At 40.6% G+C, this 17963-nt stretch overlaps 1 protein-coding gene across 1 annotated transcript in view; it reads left to right on the forward strand.

Annotated features, from left to right (window-relative positions):
• Positions 1-289: 289 nt before the first annotated feature.
• The window catches only part of tmtc2a (transmembrane O-mannosyltransferase targeting cadherins 2a), a 72164-nt gene continuing 54490 nt past the window's right edge, over positions 290-17963 (forward strand). The window contains 1 exon segment of the mRNA XM_042511279.1: positions 290-655. Within this exon segment, the coding sequence (XP_042367213.1) occupies positions 573-655 (83 nt within the window). The 5' untranslated portion in view covers positions 290-572.

Raw genomic sequence — 17963 nt, forward strand, 5'->3', positions numbered from 1 at the left:
TGTGCCTCTTTTTGGTCCTTCGAAGTCATTTTGTTTCTGCTTGTACTTGTTTTGTGTCTCTTTCAAGTCATTTTATGTCTCCTTTTGTATGTTTTGTGTCTCTGTGGTTATTCTGTGTCCCACTGAGGTAATCTACTCCACCAGCAATGCATAAAACACAATTACTTATTTCCAACACTCCCCACCTTCTCTCTCCAGTGCAGCGCCCATTGCGCATGCTCAGCCTCCCTGAAAACCACATGCGTCTCCCCACTCTGCTCTCTCCAGTGCCAAGGCGGAGAGATGCGCACACTGAGGACACCGCAGCATAGAAATGCGCACAGCTCCGAGCCAAACCCGGCTATAGCTTCACCTCGCGGCACCCCTGACCCGTCTCTCAACACAATGGGTTACAGGGAATATGGCTAACTTTGCCACACTTTGCATGTCTCGGGAAATGCCCTGCGTTGTCTGGAGAGCTGTGCTGCCGAGCGGCTGAATTGAGAGCACAATAACACAGAGACTTGAGAGAAGAAGCGGGAGGGAGACCTGATTCCAGTCATTTCTGTCCTCTCCCACTTTGGTTTTGAGAGATGATCACGGAGCTGGTGTGCACCGCCGTGGCTGTGGGTCTCTATCTGAACACGCTGGACGCGGATTTCTGCTACGATGACAGGTAGGTTTCGCCCACAGAGCGCAGCAGCAGCAACATCACCATCCGCCGCTCCACTTGTCATCTCCTCTTGTTACCTCACGCACGGAAGCGGAGGGGGGGGGGGGGGACGGTCGCTGCGTCTACCCGCATGTTTGCACGTGCTTTTGTCCGGAGTCTGTCATAAATCACTGCTTATCACCGGCTGTGTAGTTAAAGGCACAAAGACAGGGAGAAGGAGAGTTAAAATTACAGCAAAATGCCAAAATAAACCAGCAGTGGTGTTTTATTCTAACTTGGACCGCTGCTCATTGAGTTCATATTGCTTTATTGCCCTTAATTGCATATTTTCTCTGTAATTGTGTGCGTCTAACATTCATTCAAGAGCTACAAGTTATGATTCCAAATTGTTTGTTTTTTTTTTTTTAAGTATTATTGCCAAAAAAGTGCACTCCACATGGTTCACAGTAACTTAAAGCAAAAGAGGTGAAGTTCAACACGTTGTGAACTGTGTGGCTCGGATGCTCTTTGTGTTGTGAAGCACTGGTGGCTGTTACAACAACGCCCTGCTGCACCCCCGGGGGAATTAAAGCTAATTTAAACCGGGAGTTTCATTTTGCAAACAGCTGAATAAACATGTCAACACTTTCATGCTGTGGAGGGACATGGTGGGGAAACCTGTAATGCCCTGATGGACTGTGGAAGTAGAAAATCATCATAAGAAACTTTAATAAAAAAAAAACTTCTTTCATTTTAGGTAGAAGTAGCATCACTTTGTCACTTAAAGACAGTTTTGGCTGCATTTGCTTTCTTACATAGGAGCAAGACACACAGACTTTGTGGTTTTGTTGTTTTGCATCTCTTTGTTGATGCATCTTTTTGTGGTTTTGTGTCTCTTCGAATCTCTGTCTGGTCTTTTTGAGTCTCTTCCTGGTTGGTTCATGTTGATTTGAGTCAAATTTTGCAGGTAAAGGCCTGTGCGGGGCTCATTAGTCCAAAAATGTAATTATTTGTGATTATTTTTAAAAGTAATATGAATACTCAATTATCTCCTACAGTAATTAGTTACACTACCTGTTACATTACTTTTTTTGTTACATCCCACAAAATGTCTAATTGCATCTTTTCTCCTCAAAATTCAGACTTTGCATGTGTCTCTGTGTAATTGTCAGGGCAACATTAGTCGCAAGTAAGCACAGCTAAGGCTAGATGGCTTGCAAATGTTACCTTGGGATCTTCTGTTGTTCTTTACTGGTATTTCCTCAAGGATTATTAAAGGCAGAGAGTCTATCATGGACATAGGCAACATTTACTCCACCAACATATCCAGCCATAAGCTTCATTTGTTATTTGTCGCCTGTAACCTGCAGCTATAGGTGATTAAAACCCAGTTTTGGTTATTTAGCTGTTGTAGGGCTGCAGCCATCCTCCATGGCCGCAGAGGGCTCAAATTTGGTGGGGTGTATTTCATGGAATGTCACGTTTGTATGTTTAATATGCTGCTGGTTACTTAAATTTCCCTCGGGATCAATAAAGTACCTATCTATCTATCTATCTATCTATCTATGTTGTTGTGCTGTTTGTTGTGGTAGGTGTTTCAGTTGTGTTTTTCCAAAAAGTCTTAATACCACTACCTGTAACAGTGATGTTATTTTCGATTGTTATATTCTCTTCCTCCCGCCAATATCAAAGTAATGGGGATGTTTCCAGCCACTGCATGTAAAGTAGGAGTCAGGCTAGCTTGCTGTTTTATTAACTGTTTTTATGATTATGAAAATAAATCCAAAATGTGATTACAAATCAGTAGGGGTGTGACGAAAAACATTTTAATGAGTTATTTCTTTTTGAAGTAACCGTAATATTATCACTGAAATTGTATTAGTAATCTGTTACACTATTCTGTACTGGAAAAAATAATATTATTATTGTTATTACTGGTTAAGGACGGGTGGGGGGGGCTGACATGTTGGGCCCCTGGGCTTGTGCCCTGTAGGCCCGTTCAGTCATCCATCAATGCTTGTGAAACATGTCCACACTGAGGGTGTAACCTTTGATAACAAGTCGCTGGGCCAAAAATACAGAAACCACTGATAAACTGTGCACGTATCCATTCATTATGACTAAAGTGTAGTGTAAGCCTGTTGTGTTTCACGCCCACAAAAAAAGAAAAGTATGTTGCTCAAATTTTTGTTCAGTGAGTGAGCCTGCCATACATCTGTGAGAGAATAATCGCCCTTCATGTAAAAGTACATTTGCACCACAGCTGGTCCCCTTTCAAAAAAAAAAAAGTCTGGACAGGTAGTTCTTCACTGACTCTGAAACACTGTATATGGACATAAAGGGTTTTGGCTCTTGCAACAGTTCTGCCAAAACTGTTATTAATCAGTCTTCCATTATCAAGAGTTAAATCAAAAGGTGAACTACTGATATGCAAGGTATGTGGTAGATTTCTCATCTGCAGCTCCATCAAGGTTTGCTGTCTGGTAAGCATCTCCAGACACCTCTTAAAGGTCAAAGATCCCCCCGCTTTACTTTTCAGCACCGGCAGTGACCCCTCTGTGTGTCAAGACAGAGTGTGCGTGGAGGTGAAGGAGGATTGGTAGAAATGAGGTCCGTATGGCGTCTCCACTTGCATCACACCTCGCCAAGTATCCCTGTAAAGCACCCAGCAGGGGTTATTCCATCCATCAGCCTCATCTCTACATGTGACTGTGACACCGCAGGGTTGTCAAAAAGCCCCTTGGTGACAGATTACCTGGGGCGCGGCCCTGCCCGCTTCAACCTACGCTTGCACTCCATCCCCTCAGTGCAAGTTCAGTGTCTGCCAGTGCTGTGTATCTATCATAGTCACCATGGTAATTTACGCTCTTGGGGACACACTCTGGCGTTTTGGTTCAGTGATTTCAGGTGGAGGAGGGTGAATACCAATCAGAGGTTTGACCTTCACTGGTCATTCATCAAACGTTGCCCTCTTTTGGGGTCAAGAGTCGTGTGCTCCCGCTGTCTCCCTCGGGGGTTAGAGGAGAGTTACGAGCAAAAGGTTAAGGCGAGAGACAGTCATTCTGGTCTGGAGTAAAAAGATGGTTGTAGACAAATTTGTTCTGCATTTGTCTGCTTTGCGAGCTGATCGTGTCTGACCTTTCACCCTATAATCTAATTATCGTCACGTGTCGCACACTGATCTTAACATTGAAGACGAGATGGCGGAGCAGATAATTACAGGCGCTCCAGCTTGTGGGGATGTTCTGGCCAGTCTCTGCTTTTTCAATCATGTCAAGTGTTTTTCCTGGGCACCGCTCAGGGCTCAGCCAAGCGCTCTCTTGGCCAGTGGTAATCCCAATGAAAAGCCTCTGCGTGTGAAATGAGTACGTTTTTACGGGAGCAGGGAGAGGGCTTGAGCCAGGCACATTTTTGATTCTGGGAAATAATCAGTACATGATCTGCTGGTTGCTGGTGTTGAGCCAAATGTAAAGGCAACCTATATTTAAAAATCATATTTAAAACAAGCTATTCAGGGTGCTGATGTGTTCGTGTTTGTATAGGCTTGTTAGATTGATTGCTTGAGAGCTGTGGCCATCAATTGGAGAATTTATTTACCGTAACCTCTGGACGATCCTTTGAATACCCATCATCAAGGCTTTTGACAGGTTAACAAATGGGACTCTGAGTGACGCTGCCATTTCAGTGATGGTTTTTAACTGCACCTTTTAACAAATCGACCCAGTAATGGATGTCTTATTCGAAAGACTTGGACAATTTCCTGTTGACACCAATAGTGAAGCAAGGACAAGAGATAATTGAGGTGTTATTGTGAAATGAAATGCATCCTAAAAGCTCAGTTCAGACCAGATATTTGTGACGAGACGAAACCGTTTTGGAATGCTGCAGAGAAAAGTTGCAGTGGTGTGTGAACTGGCCCGACACAGTTTTTTTGGTAATCATATATTGCACCACTTTTCACCAGAGGTTTCAATGTCTATATCTGCCACAGACATGAAAAAAAAATTAGCTCAACACTTTTATGTTTCAAAATAAAAGCCTTCTGACAACATTCATTAGTTAACACAAGGCTGTGTGTGTTATGTGTTATGTTTTTGCCGTTCCATCACTACCAGAAATGCAACTGTAGGGCAAGTATCCCACTATCATCATTCACATTTGTTCCTTAAGAAACTGAAAATGATATTCAGCTACAAAATAAGCCTGAATAGCTGAAAATCGGAATGGAAGTACGATGCATTGTTGCTATGGAGATGACACATCATCCCATCTAGCCTCTTTGGTGTAAACTGGCAGGATTTCAGAACATTGCAGACTGACGCATTGCATGTAGTTATGAGTTTTGACCCATCTCATTGCAAATCTTTGGTCTGAACTGGACTTAAGTGTCTTTCAGCTTTCAGAGTCATATATCCCAAAAGATCTGTGACCCCAATCACGTCGCCGTCTGCCTAAGAAGTGCATTCTGGTCCCTTAAGAGACTAAAGGGAAGACTTGTTCCCTCTTTCTTTCAAAAGAGCAAAACAGTAAAATCTCTGAGCTTTAAGGGGCTGGGAGGTTTGAATTTCACTGAACATTCACATTCACCCTTTATAATTTCAGATTCCTTCTCGAAGTATCATCACCCTTGAGATTAAAAATGTGCATCCAGAGCGAGTTTTTAAACAATTAAACATGCCACACAAATGACAAAGAAGTGATGCAGAGTAGTGACTAAAGAGAAGCGCCACAGTGAAGACAGAAGATCACTTAGTCTGCCGGTTGCAACATCTGTTACTTTTATAGCTTGGTTTCTGAGGTTGACCGATAAGTGCGTCAATATGGGATTGTCTTTAAGAAGTGCCCTTTCATCTTAGTGCAAACCATAGTGCTTTGAGCTGAAGTACGAATGAAAGGATGTATGTTAAGGGTGCACACATTGTTTAACCCCCTGGATCACCTATAAATATGAATAATATCCCTATGAACTCCTTAAAGTGCGTAAAACATGGGGAAAAAAGGGTTATTGCTTCCTTCTTTATGTCCGTCATGTTTCTGCAAGTCATTCCATGCATAAATCTATATGTAGTAAGTATGTGGAAGTATGTTCAGTTAATAAGGAGCCTTGTTTTGTCAGGAATGTTCACATGCTTGTATCAACTGAGATAAGAGAAGCAGTAATTTTAGTTTGAAGCAGCAGGCCGGTTTTCATTACAGTGTTTCTGGTTGTTTCTCTGCTACTAGCTACTAGGCCTATTTTTGAATTATGTATCCTATTATGGCCAGTGTTGGGAAGGTTACCTGAGAAATCTAATTATTTTATCATTACTTGTTACTAACTAAAACTAATTACATCCCTTACTAATTAAACTAATAGTTAAATCACTTTTGTTACTCACACAAATGTTGGCAAAGGTGCCCTTGAACACCTCCAGCACCCACACATAGCATCTTTTGTAGTTTTAGCTGCGCTAATCAATATTTTGATGTTCTATAAATCTTTACCAGGCAATGCAGCTCCCCTCAGCTCTGTGGAGTGTCTCTTAGTTCACTGCCTACATTTTATGTCCTGCAACTTTGTGTAGTGCAAAGGATTTAATGGCATTAGTGGTGAAAATTGCAGATTTCAACCAGCTGAAACTTCTATGTGGCAAGCATGAATTCTTGGTGAGAATTTCTTCAGTTTTTTGACCGGGAGCTCAAATAGCCGCAGAGGTTTCCTCATATCCATAACAGACAGACCCGGTGACTTAAACTAGCACAAACACTAAATAAAGCAGTTTCACGTTATACCAACTATATCACATTTCTGCCAGTATATGGCCCCAAAACCATACTCACTGGCCTTTTAAGTATTAGTTTTATTGTTGTTTACATTAGTAGCAGGAAGCTGTAGCTTCTAGCTTGGAGTATTAAATGGCTAAAGAGCAAATTGTTCCCTCCAGCAGCCGGTGGACACAAGACCAGACATGAAGAAGTGGGAATATTAGACTTATGTCAGCTAGGTGGCTAGAAAAACGCTTCATAGTTTAGACAACAGTCCAGTGCAGCTCTCCAACAGTTTGACAGTAATTATAACACCCTAAAGTTGGAGGGTGTGTGAATCCTGTGGCAGGAAACCAAGCGACTGGTGAACGTAGTTTTATTGGTGGCAAGCTAGCAGCCAAGAAGACACATAAAAAGGACATCTTTTGAGTTACAGGAGGATGTTTTCCTTTTCTTTTGACACTGGCTAGCTGCCTCCCCTGCACCAAGCTAACACATCCTGGACCAGTCTGTCCCATCTGTCCGCTGGGGACGTAGGAATGAAACTTGTTATCAGCCCTCCATCAAACTCCTGGTAAGAGAGCAAACAATGCTGTTCACCGTATGCTGCTCCACCTGTTTGTTTTTTTATCTTCTGGTTATGATTCAATTGTTTTTATCTTCCAGTTTAGCACTAGCAGCGCTAATTGTTGTCGTGCTCTATTACACTTTTAACATATGTTTTATGCTGCCCAGGTGGTCTCACAAAGCAAGTAGCTCCAAAAAAAAATGGAATATTTGGAAAACTATTAGAACAGCTTTTTGTTTAACGATTGCAATACCTAAAATCACGCAATGTGAAACACCCCAGTTCAGGCAAAAAAAAAAAGTGATTAAACTACTCAATATTGACTATGACATATGGCCAGTGTTTCTTAAACATTTTCAAATAATTACCCTTTGAATTTTTTAAATCCAGCGTAAAAGTATTTTGGTAGGAATACACACTAAACAAATGTAAATGTAAACATGATTGCGTTTATTGCGGCAGTTGACAGTATATGGCAGTTAATGGTTACTTTAAAAAAAGAAGAAGAATATTAAATACAAAATAGGGTTTACTGAACTCCTTATACTAGTATTATATTTGCAATAATGTATGACTTATTTCTTAAGTTAATATTTTGAAAAAATCTCAAATGCTCCCTGAAGTATGGGAACCCATACTGGCATCTGTGCCCCTGTTTTAGAAACACTGGTTTTAACCCTTGGAAAGCTAAATCAACATACCTTTTCTTGTGCCACATTCAGACGCCTTCACAAGTATTTAAACCTTCGAACCCTTAGTGAAAACAGTGTGAAAAAGGCAATAAGCTACTTGGCAAAAAAGTGTAGCAAAAAAGTGCCAGAAATGAGAAGATTACGATTTTATTCTTATAAAAGCTGAGAAAAAATGTCCAAAAAATTATTAATTATCTAAATTATGTATAATGTATTCTTATGTACAGAATGATTATGAATTAATTAACATAATAAGTACTTTATTTTATTTATTTTTTGCTAACTTTAGGTGAAATTGTACTTTTTTTTTCATCCTTCAAATTTTTGGATTGTTTTTTTCTAAGTAGGTCATTGCCTTCTTTCCGTGTTTTTGTAAAAAATAAAACTAATTTGCTCATGTTTCAAAGGGTTAAAAACATACACCTGTGTTTTTCAAAGTCCCCATGTTAAACTCTCAAGGGCATGGATTGTTATAGGGCTGTAATATTCAATTCGTTGGCTTAAAAAAACAGTTGGTGTGTTTCCTGCATGTGCCTGGTTGTGTTCCATCAAAAGGACCCACGTCATCTCTGAATCATTTTTGAATCATCTCTGTTTTTCATGACTGCTCGTAATTGTTATCTCTTTTGGGTTGGTGCTCTCAAGGCTCACTGTGATGGGTTGTGGCCCTCTGTAGTAAATGTTGCCAGGAATCCCAGTGCCTCTAGTGGAATAATTATCTAAAACATGTGCCCTAGTTGTGTTGAGGCTGTTTAAGTTACAATATGTGCTCGGAGCAGATAAATATTGAAGGAAGATGTAGGCTAATGAAATGAGTGAGAGGAATTTTTTGACTGTGTGCAGTAAGGAATACAGTGGAGGTAAAAAAAAAAAGCTGTCAGGAGGAATTTTCACTGTAAGAGATGAATAAAACCGCCTTGAGATGAGAATTAAAGAGGACGATGTGTGAGTGAAACTGAAAAAAAGTGTTTATGAAAAGTAATTTGAGATGGTTTTGAGTCTTTTAACCAGATTAGCCGACACAGGAGATGATGTGTTTTCGAGGAGAAACAGGCAAGCCTCATTAAAGTGAGGTTTGGTGGTAAAAAACCCCCACTCATTGTATATAAGCTTTAACATGTTTTTTCACTTTCTGGCCATGAAAAGAGTTTGCTATTGATGTCTTGTTTTTGCAGTCCGTAGCCTCTTTATATTCAGTGGTGGAGGGATCAGACTATTAGTCAAACAATAGGAGGGCGGGGGCAAAAAGTCTCATTTTGATTACTAGCAGATTTAAGTCACAAAAGCACTTAGTGGTCAACTCTGCAGATGTTGTGGCTTTGAAACAGCTTTAAAGCCACAAATGAAGGCTTGAACCCTCTACGCTGGACTGGGTGAATTAGAATTTCTCTTTGGGGTTATGAAGGCGTCTGGTTCAATGTTTAAGTAAAGAAATGGCAGCACATGTGCAGAAGACACAGGATGAAATATTAAAACCTATCTTCTCACGCTGGGATGTGCTCCAGCTATTGCAATCCTTAAAGGGGCAGAAAAAACAGTCTGCTGGCAAACAGAGGAGCGTGCATGGCTTGGTCTTCATAATGAAAGGGCACCGAGGCACGCACATGGCAGATTTATTTTTTATCAGAAACATTTATGAAAGGTATTGTCATAATAAACTAAATCTCTTTCAGAACATCACAGTACTTGCCAGTCAGGGGTCGGGGTTTGGTGTAACTGCTGCCCAAGGTTACTCTGTAAATGTGTGTGTCCTCAATTGCTATAAACTACAGCTGCACAATATGCGAAAAAATAATATTGAGATTTTTTTTGGACAGATATTAAAATACAAGTCACAATTTTTGCATTTAATTTTTACTGAAGAGAAAACCATAAAAATTATGATGTCATTTTTGCTGAAGTCTGTACAAAACAAGCATGTTATCTTACGTTTAGAATATGATTTGTAGGCCAATTTATAAAAATAAATTCAGCTTCTGCTGTTTAAATATTGCACTTGGCCATACAGCAATTAAAATAATACTTCAATTAAATGTCTTGCCATATTATTAATCTTGATTTACAATTACAAACATGATATTTAAAATTGAGATATTTATATCATGATAACAATGCACATATGATAATATAGTGTAAATAATGTAGTGCCCTTTTAAATAATTTGCTTTTCTTTTTATTCTTGCTTTGTCTCCCTCCCTAAATGCTGGTTGTTTTTTCATAATGCAGTTTGTGAAGTTTATCGATTCTTTGTTTACTGTAGGCATGCAAAAAAAAAAGTTTTCTTCACAATTTCAATGGAGCACAGGGTCATTTCTTTAACTAATATACAAATGGTCATTTCGGGGGTGAAGTATTTCTTTAATAACTCCCTTGTCACTGAAACCACTGTTAAATCTCGAAGAGATGATTTTGTTTATTTTTAGTTTGCCCATCCTCCCATCAGATCCAGTGATGCACAATGCTGGTTGAAACTGCTGCTAACCCTTGGCTGGCCCTTTGGCTTCGCAGGCCGCAGTCGACCCGCCCGTCTGCCAAGACATGACCGCCAAACCACTGTCCCACGACCCTCCCTGTGTATACACCATATGTGAATCCCAAAACACTGGTATCCACTGACAACCAGGGCTTACAAGATTGACAGCGCCCTGCAAGATATGCATGACAAAGCTGTAGATATGTCATGTAACACCAATGCTAGATTTGGGAGTCTGACAACCACAAACCATAGATAAAAGGCTGAAAACATAGTCTCACAAGTTTCTTATCTGGCCAACTGCATGTGTGTTCATCAAGTGTGCCTTCATAACTGTAGCATGGGGTTCAATTTCCACCTCAGCGCACTAAACTGACTTTGTAAGCAAAGCTCCTTTTTGTGGCGTTAGATTACACTTAAAGGCCGGCATCCACTTTCTCACTTTAAACTACAAGGTGGACTTCTAAAGCAAGCAGTTGTGGCGTAATGTAAAACCAAACCCAAGCTCGGGATCACACGAATCGCCAGCAGTTACCCTTTCTACCTTTTGTAATCAATAGCCATTAAGTATCCTGTTTCAGTGACTGTGGAGGTTTTTTTGTCTGCTGCCCAGAACAGCTGTCAGAACAGAAAATCAAACGTGGGTTTTTTTTCCGCTGCATTTGACAACACGCTCACATTTCACTACGGCTCGCATCAGTTCTGACTGCAAGAAGCACTCTGAAAGTGAGCTCTGACTTTCATCAGCCACTTCCTCAGAATCTGAAGGGCTCTGTTTGTGCATGTGAAGGGGGTTTTCATGTGCACTGACAGCCTTTCCCCAGTGAGGGTGAAGCTGTCAGGAGTTGATGGCGGAAATGATCAGGATGACGGTGCCAGCGTTGCCAGATTGGGCGATTATCAGCCCAACTGGGTTACTTTTGATTTAATTGGGCGGGTAAACAATGCTTTTGGTTGGGCAGTAATAACTTTGGCTAGTTTTATACCATTTAAAGCTGCCTGGAACACTAGTTTCCCCCCAAGTCTTGTGCATCCACTACTAGAGTTGGAAGAAATTGCTTTTGCAAATAAAGTTATAAATAAATGTTTTCGTATTGCTAAACGGATTATTTATGCCAAAGCACTGTAGACCTGTTGAGCATTATGTTTTTGAGTTGTCCGTCTCATTCTCAAGAACACTGTATCTTAGGATCGCCCTGAGGAAATCTCTTCAAATTTGGCACAAACAGCCACTTGAACTCAAGATTGAACTGATTAGATTTTGGTGGTTCAAGATCGCTGTGACCTCACAACATGTTTTTGGCCATAACTCAAGAATTCATATGCTAATATGAATAAATTGCTCAATGAATATGAATTAGACACAATTGTCAAATTGGATAAAGTGATGATACTTTATATCCAAAAGGTTGAAGGTCAACGACATCATAATGTTCTGCTAAAACACTCTTCTGGCTGTTATTCAGTGTCATAAATTAGAAACAGAAGGGGAGATATTTGGTCAGATAATGAATTGGTAAAACTTAACTGAATAAATAGATCCTCTGCTGCTGGGAGAAGATGTGTGTGAAGCATCCATGTTTTGGGTTGCAGAGGCATACACTTGCAAAGCAGTAATTCCAGTTTGTCTGAAAAATATCTGTAATATAAGGTAAAGATTGTGCCATGCAAGCTTTGATGAAATTCTCATTCATATTTGCATGGGATACTGACCCTATGTTGTGCCTTAATTATGGTATAAATACCAGCAGCTTCATAAACCAATAGAGATTCATTAGTTTGGCAGCCTTGGCACCGAATTCTAGCAGAGCACTGCACACACTTTCCATTTCCACGCATGGCTACTTCAGCTAACTCTTGTAAAATATACTAATATGCAGAAGGCTTTCTGGGTCAGAACAGGGCCAATGATGTGTGGGGGGGAAATCGGTTTGTGCTTCTCACCTCATAAAAACCTGAGAGGGGGAGATTGAGGGAGTTGGTGTGAGGGCTTGAGGGATTTAAGATTCAGGAGAGATCAGATGACAGCCTCCGCTACTTTTACTCAAGGGCACAGTTATAGTGTTTGGTATTGAGATGGAGGGGGAGCGGAGTGATTATACTGGAAGCTCTGTTACTCGAGTGTGCTACAGTTGGTATTTGTTTGCCTCCAATGTCTTTGTAGCTCGACACTGGAGACTTTCTAAAGTTGTTTGCCGAATCTGAACCTGCAGGAGGTCGACATGAAAGTCTTTTGAGTAATTTTAGATGGGTGTGCAGTAATTTATATCTGAATTTATGATTGTATCTTCATGTGTACATAATGGAAATATGTCATTGAGTTTTAAATTGATTTATAAATGTCTGAAAGGGCTATAGTATACTCATATTTCATTCCTGTTCCTGCCAGAAACATTGGAACTGTACGTTTCTGCAAACCAAGAATACTTTACATTTGATTGATTTATACATGAAGTATGTATCATATCAACATTTGTGATGTGGCCTAATATACGTATGTGGATTTGTCAGCTGTAGGTGGAGGGGACGGGGGGATGGCGTGTCACCTAGGTGAGATGACAAGCTGCAGACCACTGCAGACCATTGTTTGACGGTTCACTTCTGGCTGGGAAGAGTGGTTGTTTCTTACAGAGACATCACTGCTTTTACAGCTCAGACTGTGCCATGAAATGTGGTTGTATTTACGAGTCTTTGCTACTTTTCTGGCCCAGAAAATGATTGTCATTTACTGAGTCATCGCTGCTTTTTGGCCCAGGTTGTGGCCTGAAAAGTGGTGGTTGTTTTTTACAACGACATAGCTACTTTTGCAGCCTGGATTTGGCTTGAAAAGCAGTTGTTTTTTACAGAAACATCACTACTTTTCCAGCAGGGATTATGCACCCAAAAGATGATCTTTTCCCAACCATAACCAAGTGTTTTTATGTCTAAATCTAAACACGTAAAGCACAGAATTATTGAAAAATAAAGTCTCAGTATATCTGCTACAAAATAGCATGCAATTATCCGTGGTTAAATGCCATGTTTTCTGGCGATTGGATTGCCTTTTCACATAATTCACTCTGCAGAGGGAAAAAATCATTGTCCTTTTCCCTTTTCCTCTATAAGCAGCTAAAAGTGGAGAACCAGCCGATTATACAGATAGAGGAAGTGAGAGTTCTCAGTACAGCTGTGTTGTTTAGAGGTATCTCTCTTTGTGACACAATAGAAGGCTATTTGGAGGAGTGATGACACCAGTTGTATTATGAACGGAGATAGTGATTAGCTGGAAATACAAGGAAATGGCAACTGAGGTCGGAAAAATTCTTTGACTCGTTCGGAGAGAAATCTGCATGGCTTGATGCTAAGCTGTTCGGAGTTGGGGTTGAAATTGTAATTTCCTGCTCCACCATATAGCCACAGATTTGGGTTTTGTGGCGGATCATTTCCAGTCCAATCGAAACACACCAATTCACTCAGGTTTGGCTCGGTAGCAAAGTAATCATTCTGTGTTTAGAGCCATGAAGCGCACCATCCTTCAAGTTAACTATCCTCCTTTATTATCTAGGCAGGGTCAGGAAACATTTAAACCAATTTTCCCATTCTGATGGCCTGCCCATTTTGCTCAATAGTATCTCACAGAGAGGAACTGAGCTCCTCATTTCTGCAGAGTTAGTCTCAGTGGCTGGTTTTTCAGGTACTCGGAGCTCGCTGGAGATAAGGTGAATTGCTGTTTAAGTAAACATGGCAGTCTTGACTACAAGCAACCCACAGTGGAAGTCAACCTGATTAATGGAAGAAATCTGCATTTGATAATGGCTATTTTTCCGCCTCAGTCATTCCCGAGATAAACCAGCCACTGTATTTATCTTTCTACAGAATGTAATTTGTTTCTCGCCATCATTCTGATATTCATGGATCAATGGCTATGGGACAGGCTGTATGGTTATAGTGCTTTCATGATGAGCTATGACAACACTGTAATGTACTTTTGATGTATTTTGGGGGAAATCTACCATACTAGAGTTTTATCTCCTTCACAGATTTTCATCTTTTAATGTGGTGGAATGTACTGAAGGTCACTGAATTATGCATGTTTTGAAGAACATGGGTCGTTTATATGAGCTCTATGATGCATTTTCACTTGCATTTTGATAGGAAACACGCAGCAGGGAGCTCGGACTCTGTCAATACTTTGATTGGTTTCCCCCTGCCTAAAATAAATTCACCATCCAAGGCAATCAGTCATGCTTTTTCATGTGAATTTGAGTTAAGGAAACATCCAAAGGCGCTGTCCTGTTGTAGATTGGTATCTCTGTGCGGTAGACATGGCGAGCAGACAGATTAGAGGTCACCTCCGAGTGCGACGGTGCCAGCTCATCCACCTCACCGGGTGCATTTCATCAAAAAATCCACAGACATTTTCCCCCCAAGGCTTGCTCATTACCGTGATACCACATCCAGTCGATCCATTACCGAGGCGGCTGACAACGACAATTTAATCTTCACTGTGTGGCCTTGCAGGTTCTTTCCTGCTATGACCAGCAGCATCTACTAGCTGATAGTGTTATCAGCACCATGTGACATCCCTGTTGCAGACAGGAAAGATGTTTGTTCGTAAAGTGGAATGACCCATCTTGATGTATTTTTCTTCCACGCTCCTCACAGACATGGAGAAGCTTATTTACCGGAGAAACTGCCTCATAGTGTGTAAATAAATGAGCGTTTTTGTTTTGCAGCTGTAGGGAAATTAGAGGCAACAATGGAAATTCATGGAAATACTCCTATAAGCTTTCTTGCCGAGAGTTAGAGGAGTCGATTGATACCATTCTTATGTCTGTGCTGTAAATGTTAAGCTACCATTGGTAGTGTAGCTTAGCACAAAGACTGGAAACAAGGGGGAAACAGCTAGATCAGCTCTGTCCAAAAGTAACAAAATCTTCCTACTAGCACCACTAAAGCTCACTAATTAACATGGTAAAAAATTGCCATTTATAGGACCATTTCTTGATGTTTTCACACAGTTTTTTTGGATTAAAGAAACTGTACAACATAATTATTAGTGAGCTTTTGCAATGATGCAAGAAAGCATGCAAATGATTTTGACTAAGGGGTCCACTGTTGCCTGTGAGCGGTACTTTCCCAAAGATCTGTCTAAAAGATGAAGAGTTGCAAAGATAGGCAATACTTCATCCACCACATATCCAGCCACAAACTTCATTAGTACTTTGTTGCACCTGCAGCTGTCCATTATAAAATCTAGTTTTAGTTTTTTAACAGTTGTAGTGCTGCAGCCATCTCATGCAGCTGTGCAGGGCTCATTTATTGGGTCATATTTCTTCAAGATTTACATTGTTTTGCTGACAGTTATAGTAGGCGTTTCAGGAGGTCTGAGGTTGTGGTTTTCGCAGTGGAAAGAGTCTTAGTACCATTGCCTGGAATAATGATGTTTTTGTCATCTTTCCTCATGACAAAATTAAAAGTTATGGGAATATTTACATCCACTGAATGTTCCAAGCAAGCTTGCTGCTTTGTGACATGCATGCATGACAATTACTAATATGTAAATTTCTAAAAGTGTAAGTGATTGTTAGATTTCAAATCAGTAAGGGGATGACAACAAAAGTAGCCTAACGAAACATGTTATTTGTTTTCAAGGTAACTGTAATATTATTCCCACCCAGTAACACCCAGTATTTCATGCAGCTGAATGCTTCCATTAACATTATGGCTATTTAGTGTAGTAGAAAAGGTGTCAAATGACAAACTCTTTTGGTATCAGCACTACATTAAGGGTAGCCTACTGGTATTGGTATTGGTATCATTATTTTTAAACAAAACCTAGCTCTACTGATTTTCTTACCTTTAGAAAGAGCCAGGCTAGCTGTTTCTCAGTGTTTCCAGTCAACGCTAAACTAGGCTAACTGGTTGTTGAACTTTTCCTTGAAGCAAATAGCCCCATGTCAGCCTGTTTAAATGTGGAAATGAGGGGGAAGTGTTCTTTCCATCAATGCTCTCTGTAGCTGTGATTTATATGTATATATGGAATAACAAAAAGAACAACTTGGCTACAATCACTTGTAACCCAGTCTTCCATACAAATGTCATGAAGTTGCAGCATGACATCATGTCTCCTTGTCCCTCCAGTCCATCTCAGAGGGGAATATAGTGCTTTTATGATGTTACATGATGCGTTTTATGGTTTCATAATGGAGTTTCCTGCAGAATTTTAAACAGGGCAATATATTTTGGAACTCCTGCTGATAGTTTGACAAACTTGGATTATATTAAACCTCCTGCAGGGAATTTGTATCTGACATATTCTGTTATTGCCATGGATTCACTTGGTCTCATAATTCATATGCTATAATTATTTGCGCTTGCTTTTGGAGCACTGATAGAATTTGTGGGTTGTCGAGTGAAAACGTGGCTTTGAATAAAGTACCTTTGGCCAACTTTTGTTTGTCCTAAGTTAAGGGTCAAATGGATGGGGTTTGACTTCACTGGTTCCAATGTGAGAGTGGAGTTCAGGCAAATGGTTTCGTTGTACCAGCCGTGTTCAACAGATCACAGATCAGAATTTGAAAAGATCTTAGATAATTAGCACGGATCCTTGAAAAGAAGACAGATTTGGTTTGGGCTGGCCCCTGCGGTACCCCTCTATAGCTACCGTTTCTCTCTGCCTAAAGCTGGAATGTGACAACTGGTCACGGCAGAAGAAAGGAGCGCCTATTCTGGATTGGATACAGTGCTGAGCGGCCTGTTAGTGCAGCATACTTGGCCATTACAAACGCTGCATGCGAATTTGACCACTGAAAGCTGTCAAAGCAGAAAAGAGCTTCACTGCACCAGAATGTGACTGTGCAGGATGTTTTTTCTACTCATTCTTCACATACAACATAAAGGCACAAAATCTCTACATTCTTAAAATAACTGCATTTTTAATTTCTGATCAGATTACAAACCAATTCTGCTGGAGCATTAAAGTGTTTTTTTTCTAATCAGAGACAGAAGGCTTTCAAGCAGAAACAGAATGCTGCTTTGTTTCTCCAGCTGCTCCCTTGGCAGCGCCGCAGTAGTCAGATCCTCCGCTGGCTCCGTGATTTGTCATCAGCAATTAAAGTTTTCCTCATTATAATCTCCGCAGTGGATCAAAAATGATCCGGTTTCTCAAAGGAACGTCGAAGTTTGAACAGAAGTATTGTCTCAGAGGAGCAAACATGTAGCCAACAGTATAGACTCCCCATATCCACATTTGATTAGCCTGCAGCAAATGTACTCTTTACTATTTATTCCTGTGTGCTTCTTTATAGCAGGACAAGTGTCAGGGGATAACAGAGTTCAGTACTTCAAGTTCTAGTAGTTTTGAGGGTCTGATACACAGATTTTTTTGCTGCAAAAGAAACTTTATTCCTTGGCAACGGACAATAGACATTGCTGGACTTTTCCAAGGTCTGCCATACTTCCAGTAGTGCAAAACTCCAGAGAGGGGTGTTGTTGATGCAGTGTGTCCACACCTGGTGCTCTGCAAGTGTACGAGTAAATTTGAACATGTGTGAATGCAGATTATATGGTAAAAATTGAGCCGAGAACAGTGGCCGCCCTCTCTGAGCCTTGGCTCTTTTGGCCCATTAACATGCATCTATTCCCAGTAGAGAGAAAAAAAATCAATGCCGGGCAGAATATTTGTCCCCGGTGTTCAAGTCCCCCCATTTTAATTCAAGAGTGGAAGTGGGGGCTTCCATATTGATGAGCATTGGTGGCTGGAGGTACACGTTTTTATAGGTCACTGTGCCAACACCCACAGCTTCTCTGGAAGTAGGCCAGTGGAATTGATTGTAGAAGTGGAAGGTAAAATGAATTGAGGGAAAAGGGAAT

This window comes from Plectropomus leopardus, chromosome 22 (genome assembly GCF_008729295.1).
Source record: "Plectropomus leopardus isolate mb chromosome 22, YSFRI_Pleo_2.0, whole genome shotgun sequence".
Taxonomy (NCBI): Eukaryota; Metazoa; Chordata; class Actinopteri; order Perciformes; family Serranidae; genus Plectropomus; species Plectropomus leopardus.